This window comes from Hippopotamus amphibius, chromosome 2, assembly GCF_030028045.1.
Source record: "Hippopotamus amphibius kiboko isolate mHipAmp2 chromosome 2, mHipAmp2.hap2, whole genome shotgun sequence".
Taxonomy (NCBI): Eukaryota; Metazoa; Chordata; class Mammalia; order Artiodactyla; family Hippopotamidae; genus Hippopotamus; species Hippopotamus amphibius.
The window spans coordinates 211,743,983-211,764,880 of record NC_080187.1 but is presented as its reverse complement, the minus strand read 5'-3'; the positions used below and the strand labels follow the sequence as shown (position 1 = coordinate 211,764,880).

Below are 20,898 nucleotides of genomic sequence, written 5' to 3'. Positions count from 1 at the left end.
GTGTTTTTAAAAACATAATCTGATGACTATATTTCAGCCCCAATAATTATAGAGTAACTAAACTTAGAAACAAAAATAAACCTCTAATTGTAAAGATAAGATATAAATCTGCTTGTAAGAAGGAAAAAAAATTGTAAAATTCTGGCATCTTCATGATAATAGCCCAGTTTCTGGGACAAAAGCCATATTCTTTATGGAGCAAAAGAAAGGGATCTATCTGGGACTAAAAATATACATATGCTTTTTTCCTTCAGTTTGTCATCAAGACCCAATACAGAAATGATTTCAAATTAATTAGGAAGTGCAGTGATTTAATGAGTGTTTAATAACAGATTATACTCTGTTAGCAGATTATTGAGGCTCTAAAACAATGCATATATTATATGAGAAGAGATTTTGCTGCAAAATAAATAATAGCAGTCCTAATATAGGCAATTTATTATGTAGAATTTTAGAAACAATGACAATGTGGGTTTTTAACCATATACTTTAGAATAGTTAGTGATACAAGATATTGTTTTCTTTGACTACACTAAAATTAAAATTACAGAGTTTTTGTCCAGAAGAGAATGGCCCATATTTTTCATGCAAACAATCTTTTTTCTTTTTTTTCACAGAGAAAACTGATTTTCCAGGGCCATACTTAATATCAGAGTGAAGATTAGGAGCCATGTCTCCTGACTTCTACTAGCCCATGGATAATAGGTATATTATACATTAGTGGGGGGGGCGGGGAGCCAGAACAGGCTAGGTTATACTGCCATAACAACTTTAAAACTCACGTTGGCTTACAATAAGACAATTTTATTTCTTGATCACGCAAAGAACACTGCAACTGTTCTCCGTGTAGTGGCTAAGTATTCCTGGGCACTATGATCTGATGGCATTTTCAACTCAATATATACTTCCACAATGCCCACCACATGGGAGAAAAGCATGAAAAATTGTACTTTGACTTTTAAATGCTTCTGTCTGAAAATTATGTACATTACTTCTGCTCACATTTCATTGGCCAAAGCAAGTTGCATGACCATACTTAACTCCAAGGGAAAGGGAAGTATCATCTTTCCACCTGTTGAAAAGAGGAGATCCAGAACACATGGGTGAGCCTTAGTAATGGCTACCACAACAGGAAATTCACCTCCATCTCAGACAGGCTACCCCATTTTACGGAGAGAAAATTGTAAACAAGTTCATATGAAGCCAACTAAATGTGAGTTTGAGGTGAAAACTTTAGACAGTGTCTAAATTTCAGAATTGTGAGAATAGCACCTGCATTCACAAAACTGCCTTGGAAATATAAAATTCTGGAAGGCAGAATTTTCTATACAATGGTCCTTCTTCTAGCCCCTCCAAATGTGTCTATTCTCTCCTTTTTTGGACAGGTGTAAAAATATTTGAAGACTACTGTAATATCTTCTCTTTTGTCAACAAACTGTGCCAGGTTCTCTGAAGTATTTCCAGTTTGTGATTACCCTTCTAAATCCAATAGCTCAAGTATAATTTGACCATTAAAGAAAAAAAGGGACTATTGTCCATCTTTCTGAATTCTCTATTTCTATAAATGAATATTATTTTAAGCCATATTAACTTCTAAAAATCAAATCTCATAATTAACTCAATTTGAACTTATCGATCCCAATGCAAATCTTTTTCAAATATGCTAAGTCCCATTTCCCCACACCCTTCATTTGGCTGAGAATTGTTATGTTTGTTGTTATGAAGTAAAGTCCAGAATTTTCAATTTCTCTATTTTTTATCTTGCTAAATTCTGCTTATATTTGTAGACTAGAAGTTGGCAAACTTTTTCTGTAAAGGGCCAGACAGTAAATATTGTAAGCTTGGTGATTCATACAAGACCTCTATTGCATATTCTTTTTCTTTTTTCACAATGCTTCACAAATATAAAAACCATTCATAGCTTGAGAGCTGTAAAAAGAAAAAAAAACAGGCTGTGGGATGGATTTGGCCCACAGGCTGTAGTTTGCCAAACCTGGTTTTATATTATTGCGCTACTTTTGGATTCTAATGCGATCGAGCAGTATATTAGAATCTCCAACTTCTCCAGTTTGTCATTTACATATTTTATCAGAATGATATAAATGTTCTCAACTAGTCGACATTCAAAAACGTTGAAGAGAATAAGCCTTAGGAAAAAGCCTCACAGCACTGCAGTACAGACTTCTCTGCAGGCTGGCATTACTCCATCACTTTCTGTTCCACAGGTATACCTGAATCACAAAGCCACTTAACCATGTTGTATGCAACTTACGCAATGCACTATCATAAAAGACTTTGTCCAATGCCTTGCTTAAATACTGAAACACTGTCTCTCTGTAGCACTCTCCTGAGAGGGTTTACTGATATTATCTAAAATAATAACCTAATTTTGTGTGGCACAAATTGTTTTCAGTGAACTAATGCTGCCTCCTAGTGATCAATTCCTTAAGTACTCATAACCCATCTTCTAATGATCCAATTTAGATTTCCTTAATAATCTACATTCAAGTTTATTATCACAATATTTTTTCTTTCCACTGTAACAAGATTAGTTCATCTTACCTTTCAGCTACTCTACTGTTCTATGCTGCTTCCCAGATACAACTTTCAAAGGCCTAGCAATTTATTCACTACATGAATTCATTGCTCTACATCAAAGACGGGCAAATTCTAGCCCACAGGCCAAATCCAGTATGCCACATGTTTTTGTAAATAAAGTTTTATTGGAACAGAGCCGTGCTCACTCCTGTATGAATTGTCCATGCCTGATTTCACATCGCATTGAGAGAGTTAAATAGTTTTCAAGAGGCTGCGTAGACCTAAAAGCCTAAAATATTTACTGTCAGGCCCTTTACAGATAAAGTCTGCCAGCCCCTGCTCTAAGTGGTTCTGCATTCAAACTTTTTATTCACCTCTCCCGGGCTGTACTTTCATTTTATTAATATTTATTTCTTCTCTTTACCAACTAAAAGCATATTTATTTATTTATCTTTGGCTGTGTTGGGTCTTCATTGCTGTGCACGGGCTTTCTCTAGTTGCGGTGAGCGGTGGGGGGGGCTACTCTTCGTGCGGTGTGCGGGCTTCTCATTGCGGGGGCTTCACTTGTTGTGGAGCACGGGCTCTAGGCGGGTAGGCTTCAGTAGTTGTGGCACTCGGACTCAGTAGTTGTGGCTCGCCGGCTCTAAAGCGCAGGCTCAGTAGTTGTTGCGCACGGGCTTAGTTGCTCTACGGCATGTGGGATCTTCCCGGACCAGGGCTTGAACCTGTGTCCCCTGCATTGGCAGGCAGATTCATAACCACTGCACCCCCAGGGAAGTCCTAAAAGCATTCTTCTTAAGAGAGATAACAAAGGCAAAATAGGAATTGAGGCCAGCAACTCACATTATCTTTTGATATCATATCATCTCTTGCCATTCCTTTGAATCAGACCCCCAGAAACTCTTATCCTGACTAACCTCCCTGCTTCTCATTTTATCACCCATCCTATCCTCCTCAACTCACCTTCTGGGCAGCTACTCAGATAAACTTTTCAATAGGCAAATCCAATTTAAGTCTTTTAAACTCTTCAAGGGTTTCCTATTATGTTCAATACAAAATAAACTCTTTCCTATGGCATAAAATGCGCTTGCTGGTCTTACATCCTTTTCCTCCTGCTCTTCTCCCCCAGGTACAATCAGCGCTCAGCCATGTTAAACTGCTACCAGTTGCTGTATTCCCACATGCGTCTGCAATCTGTATGCCTTCTCTCTCCCTGGAACACTTTCCACTGATACATCCTCCTTCTTTGCCACTGATATATACTCCTTCTTTGCCCCAATACATCCTCCTTCTTTGCCCCTCTTCAGGCCTCAAGTCAACTTTTTCTCCTCTGGAACCTTTCCTGTTTCTCCAGTAGACATAGGAGGGCTTTGTTCTTTGATATCATCGTGCCGTGTGTGTGTGTGTGTGTGTGTGTGTGTGTGTGTGTGTGTGTGTGTGTAAATACATACATATCTATCGATTGATCTTATCTAACTAGCTTGTCATTTTGCCTGCCTCTGTACTTGACTGTAAGTAACTTGAGGGCATGAATTATGATTCTGATCTTGAGATCTCTAGAGTCTAATACATACCCTAGTGCAGAAACTTCAGTTCAAGGAGCCTAAGAATGTCGGAAATTTTTTCATGGGCCGCTAGGTCAAAAGAAATATGCTACAGCTCTGTTTACTAAGTAGTTAGTAAACAACTTAATAAGTATTCATGTTCTAGCTATTTAGTAGCCATGTGAAAAAATAATACATTGAAATTAAAGAAAAACCACATTCTTGAATAACCACAATCACTTACTGATGAAATGAGTGTAACTGTAAGACATTATACAACTTCTCAAACATTAGAATTAGATAGGACGCTGTCCCCCTCATTTCCTGGTCTATGTTGATTTTGGCATGATGTTTGTTTTTATCACAACCACCACTGAAAGGTCAGCTTTGCCAGGATATAATGCCATAGACAGATATATACTGTGACCTAACGTTGAATGGTAAACTATCTTCAGCTAGTAATTTTCTCAGTGTTTCCCAGATATCAAATATCATTGTGTTTTGCTGGAAAATTATAAATATTCCACAGTGCCCCTGTGAGTTCACTGCAGTATCCTAGGCACACAGTTTGGGGAACCATAGCCCCAGTTCATAGAAGGTCATTAAATATTTATGTAATCCACCCCAGCTAGAATGTCCATATGGTAAATTACATAAAATGTAATCAAAAGATATCTTTAAAGAGAAAAAATAGTTATAGAGCTGGTATCAGCAAAATTTTCCAGCCAGGTGGTAAATATTTTAGGGTTGTAGGCCATATAATTTCTTTAACAACTACTCAATTCTGCCACCGTAGCATCAAAGCAGATATAAATAATACATAAATGAATGGACATGACTGTGTTCTAATACTACTCTATTTACTAAAACAGGTAGCCCGCTCATGGGCAAGTGTTTGTCAGCACTAGCCCATGTTGGCAAATTAATAGAAAGTCTTTTAAAAGGTATATTCTTTCCAAACTAAAGTTACTAAAAAGGCATAAATAAAAGGTGAGACAAAATACCATGAGCCTATACCTATATGAATAAGTTAATAAACTGAAGTTTTTATGAGGTATGGAATTACAAAGGTGTGGTACTGTGATTTATTATAAGAAATATATATTTGGTCTTCATCCCAGTCTCTGATTCACAGCTCCCAAAACCCTAGGAATTTCCAAGTGTGGAGAGTGATAAAGGTGTCCTTTGTTTTGTTAATGAGGTGACTTTTGGACCTCATCTGAGGATGGAGGCTGGTTGCCAGGAAAACCAACCAGGCAATTAGAGGGTTGGAAATTTCCATCCCACCCCCGGACCTCCAGGGAGAGAAGAGGAGCTGGAAGTTGAATGAATTGCCAATGGCCAATGATATAATCAATCATGACTATGTAATGAAGCCTCCATAAAAACTCCAAAGGGACAGGTTCAAAGAGCTTCGGGGTTGGTGAAACCTAGAGATTTGGGGCGAGTGGTGTGCTTAGAAGCTCCATGTCCCTTCCCACATACCTTGCCCTATGCATCTCCTCCATCTGGCTGTTCCTGAGTTATATCCTTTTTACAATAAACTGGTGACCTACTAAGTAAAATGTTTCTCTTAGTTCTGTGAGTCACTCTTGCAAATTAATCAAACCGGGGGTGGGGTGGGGGGTGGGTGGGTTGTAGGAATCTCTGATTTATAGCCAGTGGGTCAGAAGTACAGTTAACAACCTAGACTTGTTACTGGCGTCTGGGGGTGGTGGTGGGGAGGAGGGTGCATGTGCAGTCTTAAGCACTGAGCCCTCAACCTATCTCCAGGTAGATAGTGTCAGAATTGAATTGAATTCTTGGACACTGAGCTGGTGTTCTGAGGACTTCTTATTGGAGGTGTGGGGAACCCTGTCCCCACCCTGTCGGAAATTGAGTCTCAGAACACCAAAAGAAAAGGGAACAGGAATAACTTTCCGTGCAGAAGCCTGGCAGACGCCATCCTAGAGTGAATAACATCAAGAAAGAGAGAAATATAAATTACACACCTCTCGATAGGGTGTGATGAGAGGAATGAGAAATCACTTTTGTGATATTTATGCCAAAAATCTATAACTAATAATTAATCGTCAGGAAACATCAAATAAAACCTGAATGAAGGGTCATCCTACAAAATAACTGACCTGTAATCTTCATAAATGTCAAAGTCATGAAAATCAAGGAAAGACTAGGGAACCGCTCCTGAAAAATGGGGTCTACAGAGACATGACAACAAAATGTACCTCTATGCAATGTATAATTCCAAACTGGATGGTTTTGCCCCATAGAACATTATTAATATAACTGGTAAAACTTGAATGTGGTGTGAGGATTAGACACTAGCAATCATTCAATATTTATTTCCTGATTTTGTTGTTTATATTGTGTTTACATGGGATAATGTCTTTACTGGCAAGAAATACACACTAAAGTGTTCAGGGTGGCTGGGGAATCGAGTCAGCAGCTTACTCTCAAATGGTTCAAGAAAAAAAAGTTCTTTGTGCTGTACTTACAACTTTTCTGTAACTTTGAGATTATTTCCATTAAAATTTTTAATCTGTAAAATTAAACAGTGGAGGAGCAGATGGGCAAGCATTACTGCTCTGTATCTAGCAAAAGGGCTGGCCTTGCTCCCATCCCAGGTGATTTTCCTCATTTCCTTACCAAGCACATACGTCCTAGGGAATGTGTAAGGGCGATGATTATAGACGGTACTGTCCTCCTTTATTTAAGGCATGTAAGTAGATACACTTTACTCAACCAGCAAGTCTTTACTGAACGTAACTACATTCTCAGCATTGTGTGAGACAGAGAAGGAAAGGAAATATAAACATGTATAGAACACCTGCATGTATCAGGCAAGGAAGATGAAGAATGGCTTCTGCCCTCAAGGACTCTGTACATTAGTTGAGCACACAAGACTGACATTAATTTACTATGAGGAACATAGTATATAATTACTAATTTATATAAATGGGTTAGCTTCATTTCTCACCCTGTTCATCACAGCCTCATCAGGAAGATCAATTAGAAGTACCAAAGATGCTTAATTAAGAAAGACATGGAGATAAGGGGAAAAGTACGAGACAGAGTTGCCGGTATAGATCCAAACAAACTGACAGGACAAAGAACCTTTTCTCCACGCTGGAACAAAGAGAGAGGCAGAACCCCAGAAGACTCCTGGTATTTATGAATTCATCAACACTTTGCCTGTTAGCCACTTTAGATGTCCATGTATTGCTGAGGTAGAAATGTGAATGGCACACAGTGTGAAACTAGTGGACAGGCAATAAGTCAACTGGCAATACTGAATAAACCTAGCTGATCATTCAGAATCCACATCAGGGAATTCCCTGGCAGTCCAGTAGTTAGGACTCCGCACTTCCACTGTGGAGGGTGCAAGTTCAATTCCTGGCTGGGGAACTAAGATCCCACCAGCCACACAGTGAGGCAAAAAAATAAAAAAAAAAGAAAAGAAAAAGAATCCACATCAAAATTAGTGAAGTCTAGAAGTAAGAAAATAGTGGAGGTTTAGGATAGTTTTCTAGGTCAGAGATTATCAAAATGAGATCATTTGGGTGATGCCTTAGAGGGCCAGAACAGGGAGGGTGGGAGGGAGTCACAGGAGGGCAGGGATATAGGGATATATGTGTAAATACAGCTGATTCACTTTGGTGTACCTCAAAAGCTGGTACAAAAGTGTAAAGCAATTATATTCCAATAAAGAGCTTAAAAAAATGAGATCATTAACAGATATTTTCTGAGATAATAAAATGTTCAAATAAATCTGGGATGCAATGAAACAAATTAAGGCAAGTTTCTTTATTACAGAACTTCTTGGAGCCTAAAGTATGCTAATGCGCATTGTACACCAAAAAGAAGGGGTATTACATACGGCATTTCACTTAGATCAGGAGCCATATTGAAACTTCTAAGTGTAGAAAGTGTCTACCATGGAGACAGAATGAATAAAAAAGAGAGAGAGCTATTTTAAGTGGTAGAGAATCAACAGGAATAAGAATGATAATGATGGCTCCATATTATGCTTCCTGGGAGCCTCACACTGTTCTAAGGTCTAGAACTTAATTTTATCTTGACAACAATCCTATGACATAATATAATTATGATCCCCATTTTACTTTGAGGAAAATTAGGTAGAAAGGTTAAGTACATTGTCAAAGGTCACATGACTAGAAAATGGTCAAGCCAGGATTCACACTCAAGCAGTCTGGCTCCTGCACCCATGTTCTTAACCATTACACTACGTAACTTATCAATGAAATTCTTACTCATCTATTTCAAAGTAAATTATCAGTTGGATTTTAAGCAAGAATGAAAAACAAGCATGATGATTAATTTAAAAAGGCTAGGAATTTAATTCAATGAAATTGGGAATATGGATAGGAAGTAAAAAACTTGTATTATAATTATGAAGTATATAGTCATGATAATCCATAGGTCATTAAAAACAAGGAGCATTTCAAGCAAAGAACACACCCCCCTGTTTCCTAACCCATGCTAAGTAAAACAATCTGGTGAGCACGTCCGAAGCGTTCTCACTCACCGTGACTCTCTTCATATCTAGCTGCCGCAGCTGCATCATATTCTGAAGGACAGTGTGCTTGTACCATGACTCTTGAGCTATTGGATTGCCATCAAAAGTGATGTCTGAGAGAGAAGTAGAGTCAGAAAGGCAGCAAACACTCTCAAAACTGCAGGAAAGACAGAAATCACTGGATTACTGTGAGAACTTCAAATAGTACTTTGCTTTGTTTAATACACATAATTTTTTAGAACAGTTTTAGATTTACAGAAAGATTGAGAAGATGGTACAGAGTTCCCACATGCTCCACCCCAACTTTCCCCCATTATTAACATCTTGGATTAGTATAGTACATTTTTTACAACGAATGAACCAATACGGATATATTCTTACTAACTCATGCCAATATTTTATCCAGATTTCTTTAGTTTTTACATAATGTCCTTTTTCCGTTCCAGGATCCCATCCAGGACACCACATTACATTTAGTTGTCATGTCTCCTTAGGCTCCTCTTGGCTGCGACATTTTCTTAGACTTCCCTTGTTTTTGATAAGCTTGACAGTTTTGAGGAGTACTGATCAGTTATTCTGCAGGCTGCCCCTCTATTGGAATTTGTCTGATTTTTTTATGATTGGATTAGGGTTATGGTATACACTATTAATTAATATGACTTATCACTGTTGAAGTTGACCTTGGTCACCTGACTGAAACAGTGTTTGTTAGGTTTCTCCAATGTAAAGTTACTCTTCCCTCCCCTTCTTTCCATACTGAATTCTTTGGAAGGAGGTCACTATGTGTAGCCCATACTTAGGGAGTAGAAGTTCAGTTTCCTCTCATTGAGGGCACAGTATCTACATAATTTATTCAGAATTCTTCTTCCCGGGGACCTAGGGAGTTTGTCCTTTTCTCTGTTTATTTATTTATATCAGTTTCGATTCATGGACATTTCATTTCATTCTTTGGGTTATAATCCAGCACTACTTTACTTATTTTGTTGTTCAAATTGTTCCAGCTTTGGCCGTAGGAAGCTCTTTCAGTTGGCTCCTATGTCCCTTTGATATATCCTTATTAACATGGATTTTTTGTTTTTGTAAGCACTTCCTTACTTTCTAGCATTATAAGATTCTCTAGACTCATACTATATATTTCCTACGCCAGTTCTAGAATCAGCCATTTCTTCAAGAAGCCATGGTTCTCTTTATTGGGGAATGGCATTAGAAACAAAGATATGGTGGCTAGGTGTACTATTTACTACTAGGCGTCATTTCTTTTAGGCCCTCTGATGACAGAGCAAGAAAATATTATGTGTAGATACCAACCTGTCTGTATATGTATACCTATATTTCTCTGTGTAACCATCTGTGTCTACATTAAGCTAAACATGAGTTCAAACTGATGTCTCCAATTCTAACCTATTACCAAACGGACCATTCTAGCCTCTTTCCCTTACTTATCTGTAAATTCCACTTCAACAAGGAGAAATCTGGCTCCCACCATCTCATCCATTTAGTTAATTTTTAATTCCAGAATATATGTACAGTGGTATCAGAATTTTCCATTTGTACCCCAGGGGAAAATAACTTTATTAACAAAAGCATAATGATACTGTGTAATTCCTTTTGCATCTAGCATTACAGACTCATTTCCAAGGTTACTTAGGTCAGCACCTTCCTTTCTCAGTCTTGCCTGGCTCTACATTCTTACCAGCATTTCATATTTGTCAGAAGAGTGGGAGGGGAAGGTTGTTCCATACAACTGAAATACAGTTACAATCTCCTATCATAGTCTATATTCATTTCTTCCTGGGATCCTCCAACCTCCTAAATTATTTTTTTAATGCATACATTAAGGTTCACTCTTTGTACTGTAATGTTCTATGGGTTTTGACAAATGCATGATGTCATGTATCTACCCAGAAAGTATCATACAAAATAGTTTTACTGCCCTAAAAAAAATCCCCTATTTAACTATCCTCCTCTCTCCCTGAATCTCAGGCAGTCACTGATCTTTCTACTGTCTATATAGTTTTGCCTATTCCAGAATATCACATAGTTGGAATCATATAGTTTGTAGCCTTTTCAGACTGACTTCTTTCATTTAGCAGTATGCAGTTAAGGTTCATCTGTATCTTTCTGTGGCTTCATAGCTTCTATTTTTTAAAAAAGACACTGAGTAATAATATTCCATTGTCTAGATATACCACAGTTTGTCCATTCACCTAGTGAAGACATCTTGGTTGCTTCCAGTTTTCAATGATTAGGAATAAAGTGGCTTAAATATTCAACTGCAGGTTTTTGTGTGAACATAAATTTTCATTGCAATTGGGTAAATACTCAATAGGGCAACTGCTGCATTGTACAGTAAGACTACATTTAGCTTTGTAAGAAACTGCCAAACTGTCTTCCAAAGTGGCTGTACCATCTTGCATTTCTACTGGCTCTACATTCTTATCAGCATTTCATATTTGTCAGTGTTTTTTAATTTCAGTCATTCCAATAGGTGTGTAGTGGTCACACTGTTTTAATATGCAACTTCCAAATGACAAAGATGTCGAGCATTTTTTCATATGCATATTTGCTATTGGTATATCTTCTTTGCATTTTCAGCTCTTGGGCCCATTTTTAATTGGGTTCTTTGGTTCCTTACTGTTGAGTTTTAAGAGTTTTTTGTTGTTATTGTGGTTATACCATGAATATGTCTTTTATCAGGTATGTATTTTGCAAATATTTCTCCCAGTCTGACTTGTCTTTTCATTTTCTTAATTGTGTCTTTCACAGGGTAGAAGTTTTTTATTTTAACTATGTCCAGCTTATCAATTTCCTCTTTCATGGATCATGCTTTTGGTGTTGTACCTAAACCCAAAGGTTGCCAAACCCAAGGTTGCCTAGATTTCTCTTAAGTCTTCTTCTAGAACTTCTATAGGTTTGTGTCTTATATTTAGGTATGATCCACTTTGAGTTAATTTTGCAAGAGCTATAAGGTCTATGTCTAGATTCATTTTTATATGAATATCAAATTGTTACAGTGCCATCTATTGAAAAGACTATTCTTTCTCTATTGAATTGCCTTTGCTCCTTTGTTAAAGATCACTTGAATATATTTGTGTGGGTCTATTTTGGGGCCCTCTATTCTTCTCCATTGATATATATGTCCATTCTTTCACTAATACCATGCTGTCTTGACTATTGTACCTTTATAGTAAGTCCTGAAATAAGTTAGTGTCAGTCCTCCAACTTTGTTCTCCTTCAGTATTGTATTGCTATTCTAGGTCTTAGCTTTTCCATATAAACTTTAGAATCCATTTGCCAGCATCTGCTTGCTGGAATTTTGATCAGGACTTTCATTTTTTTAAATTGAGGTACAGGTGACATACAACACTGTATTAATTTCAAGTATACACATAATTCAATATTTGTATATATTGCAAAATATTCACCATGATTAAGTCTAGTTAACATTCACTGCCATACACAGTTACAGAATATTTTTTCTTATGATGAGAACTTTTAAGATCTATTCTCTTAGCAATCTTCAAACATGCAATATAGTATTATTAACTACAGTCAACATGCTGTACATTACATCCCCATGACTCGTTTATTACATAACTGGAAGTTTGTACCTTTTGACCCCTTCACCCATTTAACCCACCCCTCACCCCGTGCCTCTGGCAACCATCAATCTGTTTTACATATATGAGCTTGGTATTTCATTTTATTTTAGTTTTCACATATAAGTGAGATATATGATATTTGTCTTCCTCTGACTTTTTTCACTTAGCTTAATACCCTCAAGGTCCATCCATGCAGTTGCAAATCGCAAGATCTCATTCTTTCTTAAAGCTGAATAATACTCCATTGTGTATGTATGTGCATATCACATTCTTTATCCATTTATCCATCAATGGACACTTAGGTTGTTTCCATTATCTTGGCTACTGTAAATAATGCTGCAATGAACATGGGGGTGCCTATATTTTTTCAAGTTACTATTTTCATTTTCTCCAGATAAATGCCCAGAAGAATTGCTGGATCACATGGTAGTTTTATTTTTAATTTTTTGAGGACTTTCATTTTTTAAAGGAAATAATCACTTTTCTAAATAATACCCCAGAGCAGACTGATAAAACTCATTTATATTAGAATCACTCTTTTTAATGACTATTCAAATAACTAATGTAAACAGGCCTAAAAGTACTTTAGGACTACTTTACTTATTTAGGAACTATACTAAATATCTTTCTGTGTTAAGAAAAACTAGAGGATATAGAATATTTATGGTATAGAAAATAACCCATGTGCTTGACAATTAAGGTTGAGATGATATTCATAGCAAAAATAAAGTTCATTATTTTTTATTGTCATATTCAAATATTTCTTCTACGTTTTCCTCCCATTCAAGGTAGACATACTCTGCTGTCAATTATTTTACCTCAGAGCTTATCTTTACCAATCTAAAAGGTAAATCTCATAATTCATATACACATTATGGTTTTTGAGACATGGTCAGAGAATTAGAGAAGACACTCTTTAAAAGGCTAGTATATGCAAAGAAAATGAGTGTTCATGAATCTAGACTTAATAACCGCTTTGAGTATAAATAAACTAGAACAAGCACTGTAATTTTTCCTACCTAGCATTGATAACATTCTTTCTTTTTCATCAATATAAAATATCTCAGAACAGTTTATGGTGTTTTAGACGAATGTTTGAAAGATGATTCTCTCCTTCCCTTGTAGTTTTTTATATAAAGCTAGAATCGAATGAAATGCTTCTGATAACTTTAAAACTGAAACACAGGCAAACTTTTATTTCTTTCACACCATTAAGTGAACTAACTCATCACCTTCCCTTCACAAATCTGCTTCTCCATGTACATTTCATAACCGATAAGTCATCAAGTCTGTTACCACTGTGAGCCAATCTCTTACTTAGAAATTGATGACTGAGAATGGGAGCTGTGAAGTAAGGGATTTTAAGCAAGGGTGTGGGGGTGTGGGGGGCGCTACTGTGATTAGAATAATCATAACTTAGTAACATCATGGGAGGTATAAAGGAAAAGAAAGCTAAAGAATAAAAAAAAGTTATAAAGTAGATTGCAGTAAGTAATAAAGGTGAAAAAAGTAAGGGTTGGGGCTTCCCTGGTGGTGCAGTGGTTAAGAGTCTGCCTGCCAATGCAGGGGACAGGGGTTCGATCCCTGGTCTGGGAAGATCCCACATGCCGCAGAGCAACTAAGCCTGTGCACCACAACTACTGAGCCTGTACACCAGAGCTCGTGAGTCACAACTATTGAGCCCCTGTGCCACAACTACTGAAGCCTGCGTGCCTAGAGCCTGTGCTCCACAACAAGAGAAGCCACTGCAAAGAGAAGCCTGAGCACCGCAAGAAGAGCAGCCTGCACTTGCACACAACTAGAGAAAGCCTGCACGCAGCAATGAAGACCCAACGGAGCCAATAAATTAATTAATTAATTTTTAGAAAAGTAAGGGTCAAGCATATCAAATTAAGGTAGTAGCTGTGAGAGGAAAGAGGAGGGAATAGGTTCTACAGAAATTCAGAGTGTAGTATGAACAGAAATTAGTAATTATTTGAGTGTGAGGAAGAGAGGAATCTAGAATAACATTTAGGTTTCTCTCTTGTGTTAATGACTGAGGTGGTAATTATAAGGATGTATAGTTTGTCAAGATTGATTGAACTTTATACTTCAAATGGGTACATTTTATTACATGTAAATTATATCTCAATAAGTTGATTTTTAAAGAAACTTAAAGTATTAAAAAATACATGTTTGACAGATCACCTTTTCATCTATCAGCTCTCCTTTATGAGGAACACTATGCTACACTGGTGGCCAGCGGCTATTAGCGCAGGTTTCAAAAAGGCTTTCATTAAGTTTTCCTCCAACTACCATAGGATGGGATAACTAATTTCAACATTAAGATATTAACTAATATGAGAAGCAGAGGCAACAGAGCTCCTCTATGTTGAAGAGCACTTTTATTCAATGGCCCAGAATATCTGAATAGAATTAAACTGTAAGCTATGACCTGATAAGACCACTATGACCTGATATCTGTCACTAATTAGATAGATAAACTGAAAAGTGGAAATAATATATCCAGAAGTACAGAGAAGCTGGAAAACCTCATTCGTTGTAGGTATATTCTAATTTTATTGTTATTTACTATTTATTTACAAGCTGGACTGCAAGAGAGTCTATGATTTACTTCTTATCACAGGTATAATTTTAAACTAAAATGATCATAATTGTTCCCAGCTCTACCTCTCAAGTATTTTCCTGGAGAATGGAATTAGTCTAATAATTTCTAAATGGAAGCTGTTAAACACAAAACTTAACAGTATCTTCGCTGAATTCAAACACTATAAAGCACATTAGTGAATATAGGAGAAAACATTATGCCCAGTGAATGCAGTCACCACGAAGCACTTCAGAGATCTAGAAGACCTGTTGATGCCTATCTGGTTTATGTCTGTAATTTAAGCACAACCCAAAAGAGGCACCAGGAATGGGAAAACCATTACAATCCTCAGCAGATACTTTCCCGGCAACCCGTCCCAGATCAGCCGCTAGTACTAACACCCAGACTGAAGTCTTTACTCTTTGAGTAGTTTTATTAAAGTAAAAATAGATTCGCATTTGATCCAGAAGATTCCTCAGAAAATTTCATTTCCATCTGCAAGGCATTTGACCAATAAATATGCCAGACATTCCTAGAGACGCAATGACAAAGTGCATATGATTTTAAAGACATTCTCTAATCAAATAAGACTCCTTCCGTACAAATACAGGCTAATGAAGGGTTATATCCCACCTAACCAAAGAAAGTCTAAATCAGATTGTTAAAAAACAAAAACACTTGTAAATACAACGCTAAGTATAGTGAAGTAGTACTGGCTTTTAAGAACAGTCCCTCCTTTTTTAAGAACACTCAGTTGCTTGTCTCTTCAAAGTACCAAGAATGGAAAAGTTTTGGTCCAAAGGCTGACATTTAACTCATAATTTGACTTTAATCTTTTTCCAGATTACTCATACATTTGTTCTTCCCCAGCAGTCTCCTCCCAATGCCACATCTGCTTCCTATCTGCTAAAGAACCTATAGAGGAACAATCTGTCCCTACTGACCAAAATTTACATCTCAAAAGGAAAATGAACTATTTTGGCCCATTTTATGCTTACTTAGTAAAATACTGAGAAAAAATAAAATTCCCATTATGCATGTATACCACATATTTAACAAAGAATTCCCAAATACCAGTAAAATTTCTCTAATTAGAAAGTTCTCCCCCCAAAGTAAAATAGGTACTCTAGTAAAAGCAGTTTTACTCTTTCATACCAATGAAGTACCGTGTACGCTGGAATAATCTTAATGAAAAGCTCACTTATTTTATACTGATGAGTGAAAATTTTACTGAATAGCTACTAATGTGTCTAGCAGGCTAAAATGAAATGGAACAGTAGAATAAATCAAGTGTGTTCACAAGGACTGATATATATGCAATAAATAAACATAAAATAACTAGAAAGATCAATAAGATAATATCTAATTAAGTATTAAAGAATGTTAATGAATGTTAAAGAAAAGAGCATATAATGACAGTGTATTTCTGATAAAATGATGAACTAAGTTTGTGAACTGAGGCTCTTGCTGAAAATGCTGGATAAAATGTATTTGAAAAATCTCCTCAAACGCATCCATGACCAGATGAAAAAATAACAAATACACAACAGGCCAAAGAAAAAAAAGGTAAAGGTGCAAAGCCAGAGAGGTAAGCAGAATGTTGAAACCGACCTTTTTGTTGTGAAGGCACTTACTGAACCCAATGAACCTGAGCTCTGGTTTACACCATCTTCAAAGCTAGAAGACAGAAGACAAATCCCAGGTGCCAACCAAGCTGGAGAGTCTAACTGGAGACTTGTCCATAACCCTGCAACCCCAAGGTCTCAATACAGGGTGAGTTATAAACTTTTTTACCCGCTATCCCAGGAATATTGCCTATCTCAAAACTTGGGGCCGAGAAGGGGAGGAAAATTCTTCCCTGGTTACTTGTAACCACAAACCACAATTTGCAACCTGAATCCACACTAAATGGGTGGTCTAAAATATTTCAAGAGAATTGATATTTTGAAGAGGTTGAAGTCTTATTATGCCCATAGGCATCTGGCAGAAACAAATGAAACTCTTCCATGGAGAAACCTACCTTTATACAAGACCCCAAAGAATTTCCAAAGATAGGTACCAAGATAAACAGCTCACAGTTCAAAAGGAAATAAAACTCTCTAACAGCCAGCAGAAACAACAGGTGACACTGTCAAATTGGCTATGACTTCTTCACACAATGAGATCATCAAACAGAATATAAAAATTATAATATATTTCAAGAAGTAAAAATAGGTTTGAAAATATGAGTAATCTCCAAGAAGATCAGAAAAGGCACAGAACTTCTAGAGATCAAAACAAAGTTTTTAATTAAAGTAAAAAGGCAAAGGCAGTGGATGGAGATAAAGGGAATCAAACACTTATCTTATCTTTCCTACACAAACTGTTCATCAGGGTAACCAAAAAGCTAGCAAAAGTTTTCTTTATAGAAGAAACAAAGCTTAAAAAATGAAAAATTATAGAATATCACCATTTTGTGATCCCTTAGGAAATAGTGGATCTAGACAACGATCATCAATGACTACTAAAATACTTAGGTTAAAAGATGATGGGGTCTAGAGTCTTTCCAACAGAGCGAAGTAAGCCAGAAAGTGAAAAACAAAATATTGTATGCTAACTCATATATATGGAATCTAAAAAAATGGTACTGATGAACTCAGTGACAAGAACAAGGATGTAGATACAGAGAATGGACTGGAGAACTCGAGATATGGGAGGGGGCGGGGGGTGAAGGGGAAACTGAGACGAAGCGAGAGAGTAGCACAGACATATATATACTACCAACTGTAAAATAGTCAGTGGGAAGTTATTGTATAACAAAGGGAGTCCAACTCGAGGATGGAAGATGCCTTAGAGGACTGGGGCGGGGAGGGTGGGGGGGACTCGAGGGGGGGGAGTCAAGGAAGGGAGGGAATACGGGGATATGTGTATAAAAACAGATGATTGAACCTGGTGTACCCCCAAAAAATAAATTAATTAATTAATTTTAAAAAAATGGAATAGGTTAACAACCATTGAACTCAATAATCAGTTTTAACATTATAGTAAGCAAAACTAACACACATTTATATATATGTGTGTGTGTGTATATACATATATACAAACTTTTTGGCCAATCCAAGATATATGTATAGACATACACATATATATTTTTTCTCCATGTACATTTTCTTTCACTTTCCTGTTTCTGTTTTTTTTTTTTTGGTGCTCCATAACAAGTAATCATCTGTGTTTGATACATGTTAATTAATGTTAGTCACTAGAACTCTTTTTAATGCATGATGATAGTAGGGGTTCTCAGAAATGAATGGTTCTAAAGAATCTCAAGACACCTTCTAATAATAAGTCATTATGTTTTTGTCACAAAGCAAAATTATGATGGAAAAAAATTTTCACACTGCTTGAAAAAGAACTCCAAATTTCCCTTGGGGAAACTATTAAAGTAGTTTAACCCATTCATGACAATATTTAAAAGATTTTAATATTTGAGAAGCTAAAGGGACATGAGAGAGAAATAAATAGAAGACTGTGGATATACACAGAATCAAAAAGAAAGTGAAAAGGAGAAGATAGAGACCTAAAGAGTTGAACAGAATAGAGAAAAATGTTAAACTATCTCTTTACATATCTTTTGATACAACAATGCCATTGACAACAATTCAATAAAGAGAATATCTATTATGTCTGTATGCACCTGGCTGACAGAAGACACCAGCACAGAGTTGAGTGTCTCAGAACTGCAGATGATAATTCTATCAGAACTTTCTCCAGGCTACAATGATCATTTTCTAGCAGTAAAAAGAAAAAAACAACAACAACATAGCTTCAGTCTCGTGATTCACAATGACTCTGATCACTGAGGGTAGGTTTCAGGACCTGGTAATGTTCTTGTCATGCTAATTTGTGACACTGAAACCAAATTTAAAATGACAAAGAAAGTTCTTAATGACACATTTCCTCTTACTGGATTGATATGTAAATGCAAATAAGCCTCCTCAATATTACAGAAGAGAAAAAGGATTCTTTGCAGTCTCAAAATATAATAATAATTCTAAAAGCCATGCTCATTTTAGCCACTTTCAACATTTATATTAATTGCTTAGTAATTCCATTATTTATAAAGCAGGTTAAAAAATATCCCCACATACAAAGAGATCTAAACTCAGTACTGAGTAGGTAAGCAGCTCTCTGAGTAAACAATAACAACACGATGTGGTACTTGCCAATTTCCATGGTGTAAATATTTCCAACATGGCCAATTTTAAGCTACGGAGATGATGCTGCTGAGGTGAGGAGATGCACATAAATTGGTCTAGTGAGCCAGATAAGCTGGCTCCAGCATGCCACAACAGGCCAAATTCCTCTTTTACAGTCAATGGAAGGACAGCTATTATTCTATCAAGAAATAATTTTGTTATTTGGAGAAACTTCCTCCTAATGATGATTTTACAATATTTTTTGAGCTTTCTGTCAACATACAATACACAGAAGGACTACAAATCACAAGTATAGGCTTGATGATTCTGCACAAACTGAACATACCCACGTAATCAGTACCCAGATCAAAATATTATCCACACCCTGATGCCTCCCTTTGTGTCCCCTTACAGCCGGTATATCTCCTGAACGGAACCACTCTCCTCATTCTTACACTATAGATACAGATTTGCCTGTTTTAGATAAAATTGTACGTATGCATTTGTTTGAAACGGGCCTCTCTTGCTACACATTTTTTTGAGATTCATCCATATTGTATGTAGCTGTGGTTTGATAATTCACATTGCTGGGTAGTATTCCATTATATAAAAATAACATTCAATTTACTTCCTCTATACTACTATCAGTGGACATTTGTCTTGTTTGCAATCTGAGGTTATTATAAATCCTGCAACTAAGAATATTCAGGTGAACATGTTAAGCATTTCTGTGGAGTATAAACCTAGGAGTGGAACTACTAAGTATAAAGTATGCTATTAAGTTCAATTTAATAGATACTGCTAGAGTTTTATGAAATGATTTTACCTATTTACACTCTCACTAGTAGGTATGAGAGCTTCAGTAGCTCCACACCTTCACCAATACTTCTTATAATACGTTAGACATTGACAAATCATACAATCTTGTCCTCTTTTAAAATATTAATTCTTCTATATTTCAGTAGCTGCTAATACTGGCTGGGCATAAGAATCATTTGTGGAGCTTACTGAAAAATACAAGTACTTAGAACCCATCCAGATCTAAATTAGAATCTCTAGGAGTAGGGTCATAGATGAATAATTCCTAATAGCTCTATAGGTGATTCTAACGCGAAGTCAAGGTTTGAGACCACTGACCTAAATTTCAATATCCCCTTAAAGCTACAGATTTCTAATGTGAACTTTACAATTCCTTGCTAATATTAAGAAAGGATTCACCATTCTAAGGAGAAAGATGATTTCTCCAACGTCACACTGGGATATACTGGTCCATGTTCACAAAGATAATATGTTAAAAAAATGTATATTACAACATTGCTTGTAATGACAAAAAATGGCAAACTATCCAAATGACACCAATAAGGGATTCATTAAATAAATTAAGATAAATCCATACAATGAAATTAAATGTAGCCATTAAAAAACTGAGATGTACATGCAAGGCTGACATTCACTTGATATAACTAACTGCCTTAGTTAAAATTCTGAAATACTTCCATGGCAGTTGATAAAGACCACTGCTCTCAAAATACCTAAATACCCCTCCTCACTGCCCCACTCTCAGCCCTGAGGTGACCTGTACCTCCTATTATTTTAGCAGCAGTGGCCTCGAGATCCAGTTTAGCATCTATTCTGACTGGACCAGTGTCCACGCATTAAAAGAAATGTTTTTTTTGAAAACCTCACCTCATTTCATAATTATGCAACAAAAAATCTTAGGTGTGGAATAAGATTAAATCAGCAGTCTTCTCCATAACTGTTCCTTTCTGACTTCTTTTTTTTCTGTTTATAAAAGTAATACATAATCACTGAGGACATTTGGAAAAGTATAAAACCAAAATTTGGAAAAAGTTAAAACCATGAGAAATCTTTCCTCTTAAAGATATACGTATATACAAACAAAATAGATCATTTT

The 20,898-nt window shown here is 36.4% G+C and overlaps 1 protein-coding gene across 3 annotated transcripts in view; it reads right to left on the bottom strand.

The window, feature by feature from the left end:
* The window catches only part of LRRC49 (leucine rich repeat containing 49), a 143,465-nt gene that overhangs the window by 47,359 nt on the left and 75,208 nt on the right, over positions 1 to 20,898 (bottom strand). For all 3 annotated transcript variants that reach the window (XM_057724379.1, XM_057724380.1, XM_057724381.1), the window contains one exon: positions 8,629 to 8,776. In XM_057724379.1, coding sequence (XP_057580362.1) covers positions 8,629 to 8,776 — 148 coding nt within the window. The remainder of the gene's footprint in view (positions 1 to 8,628; positions 8,777 to 20,898) is intronic.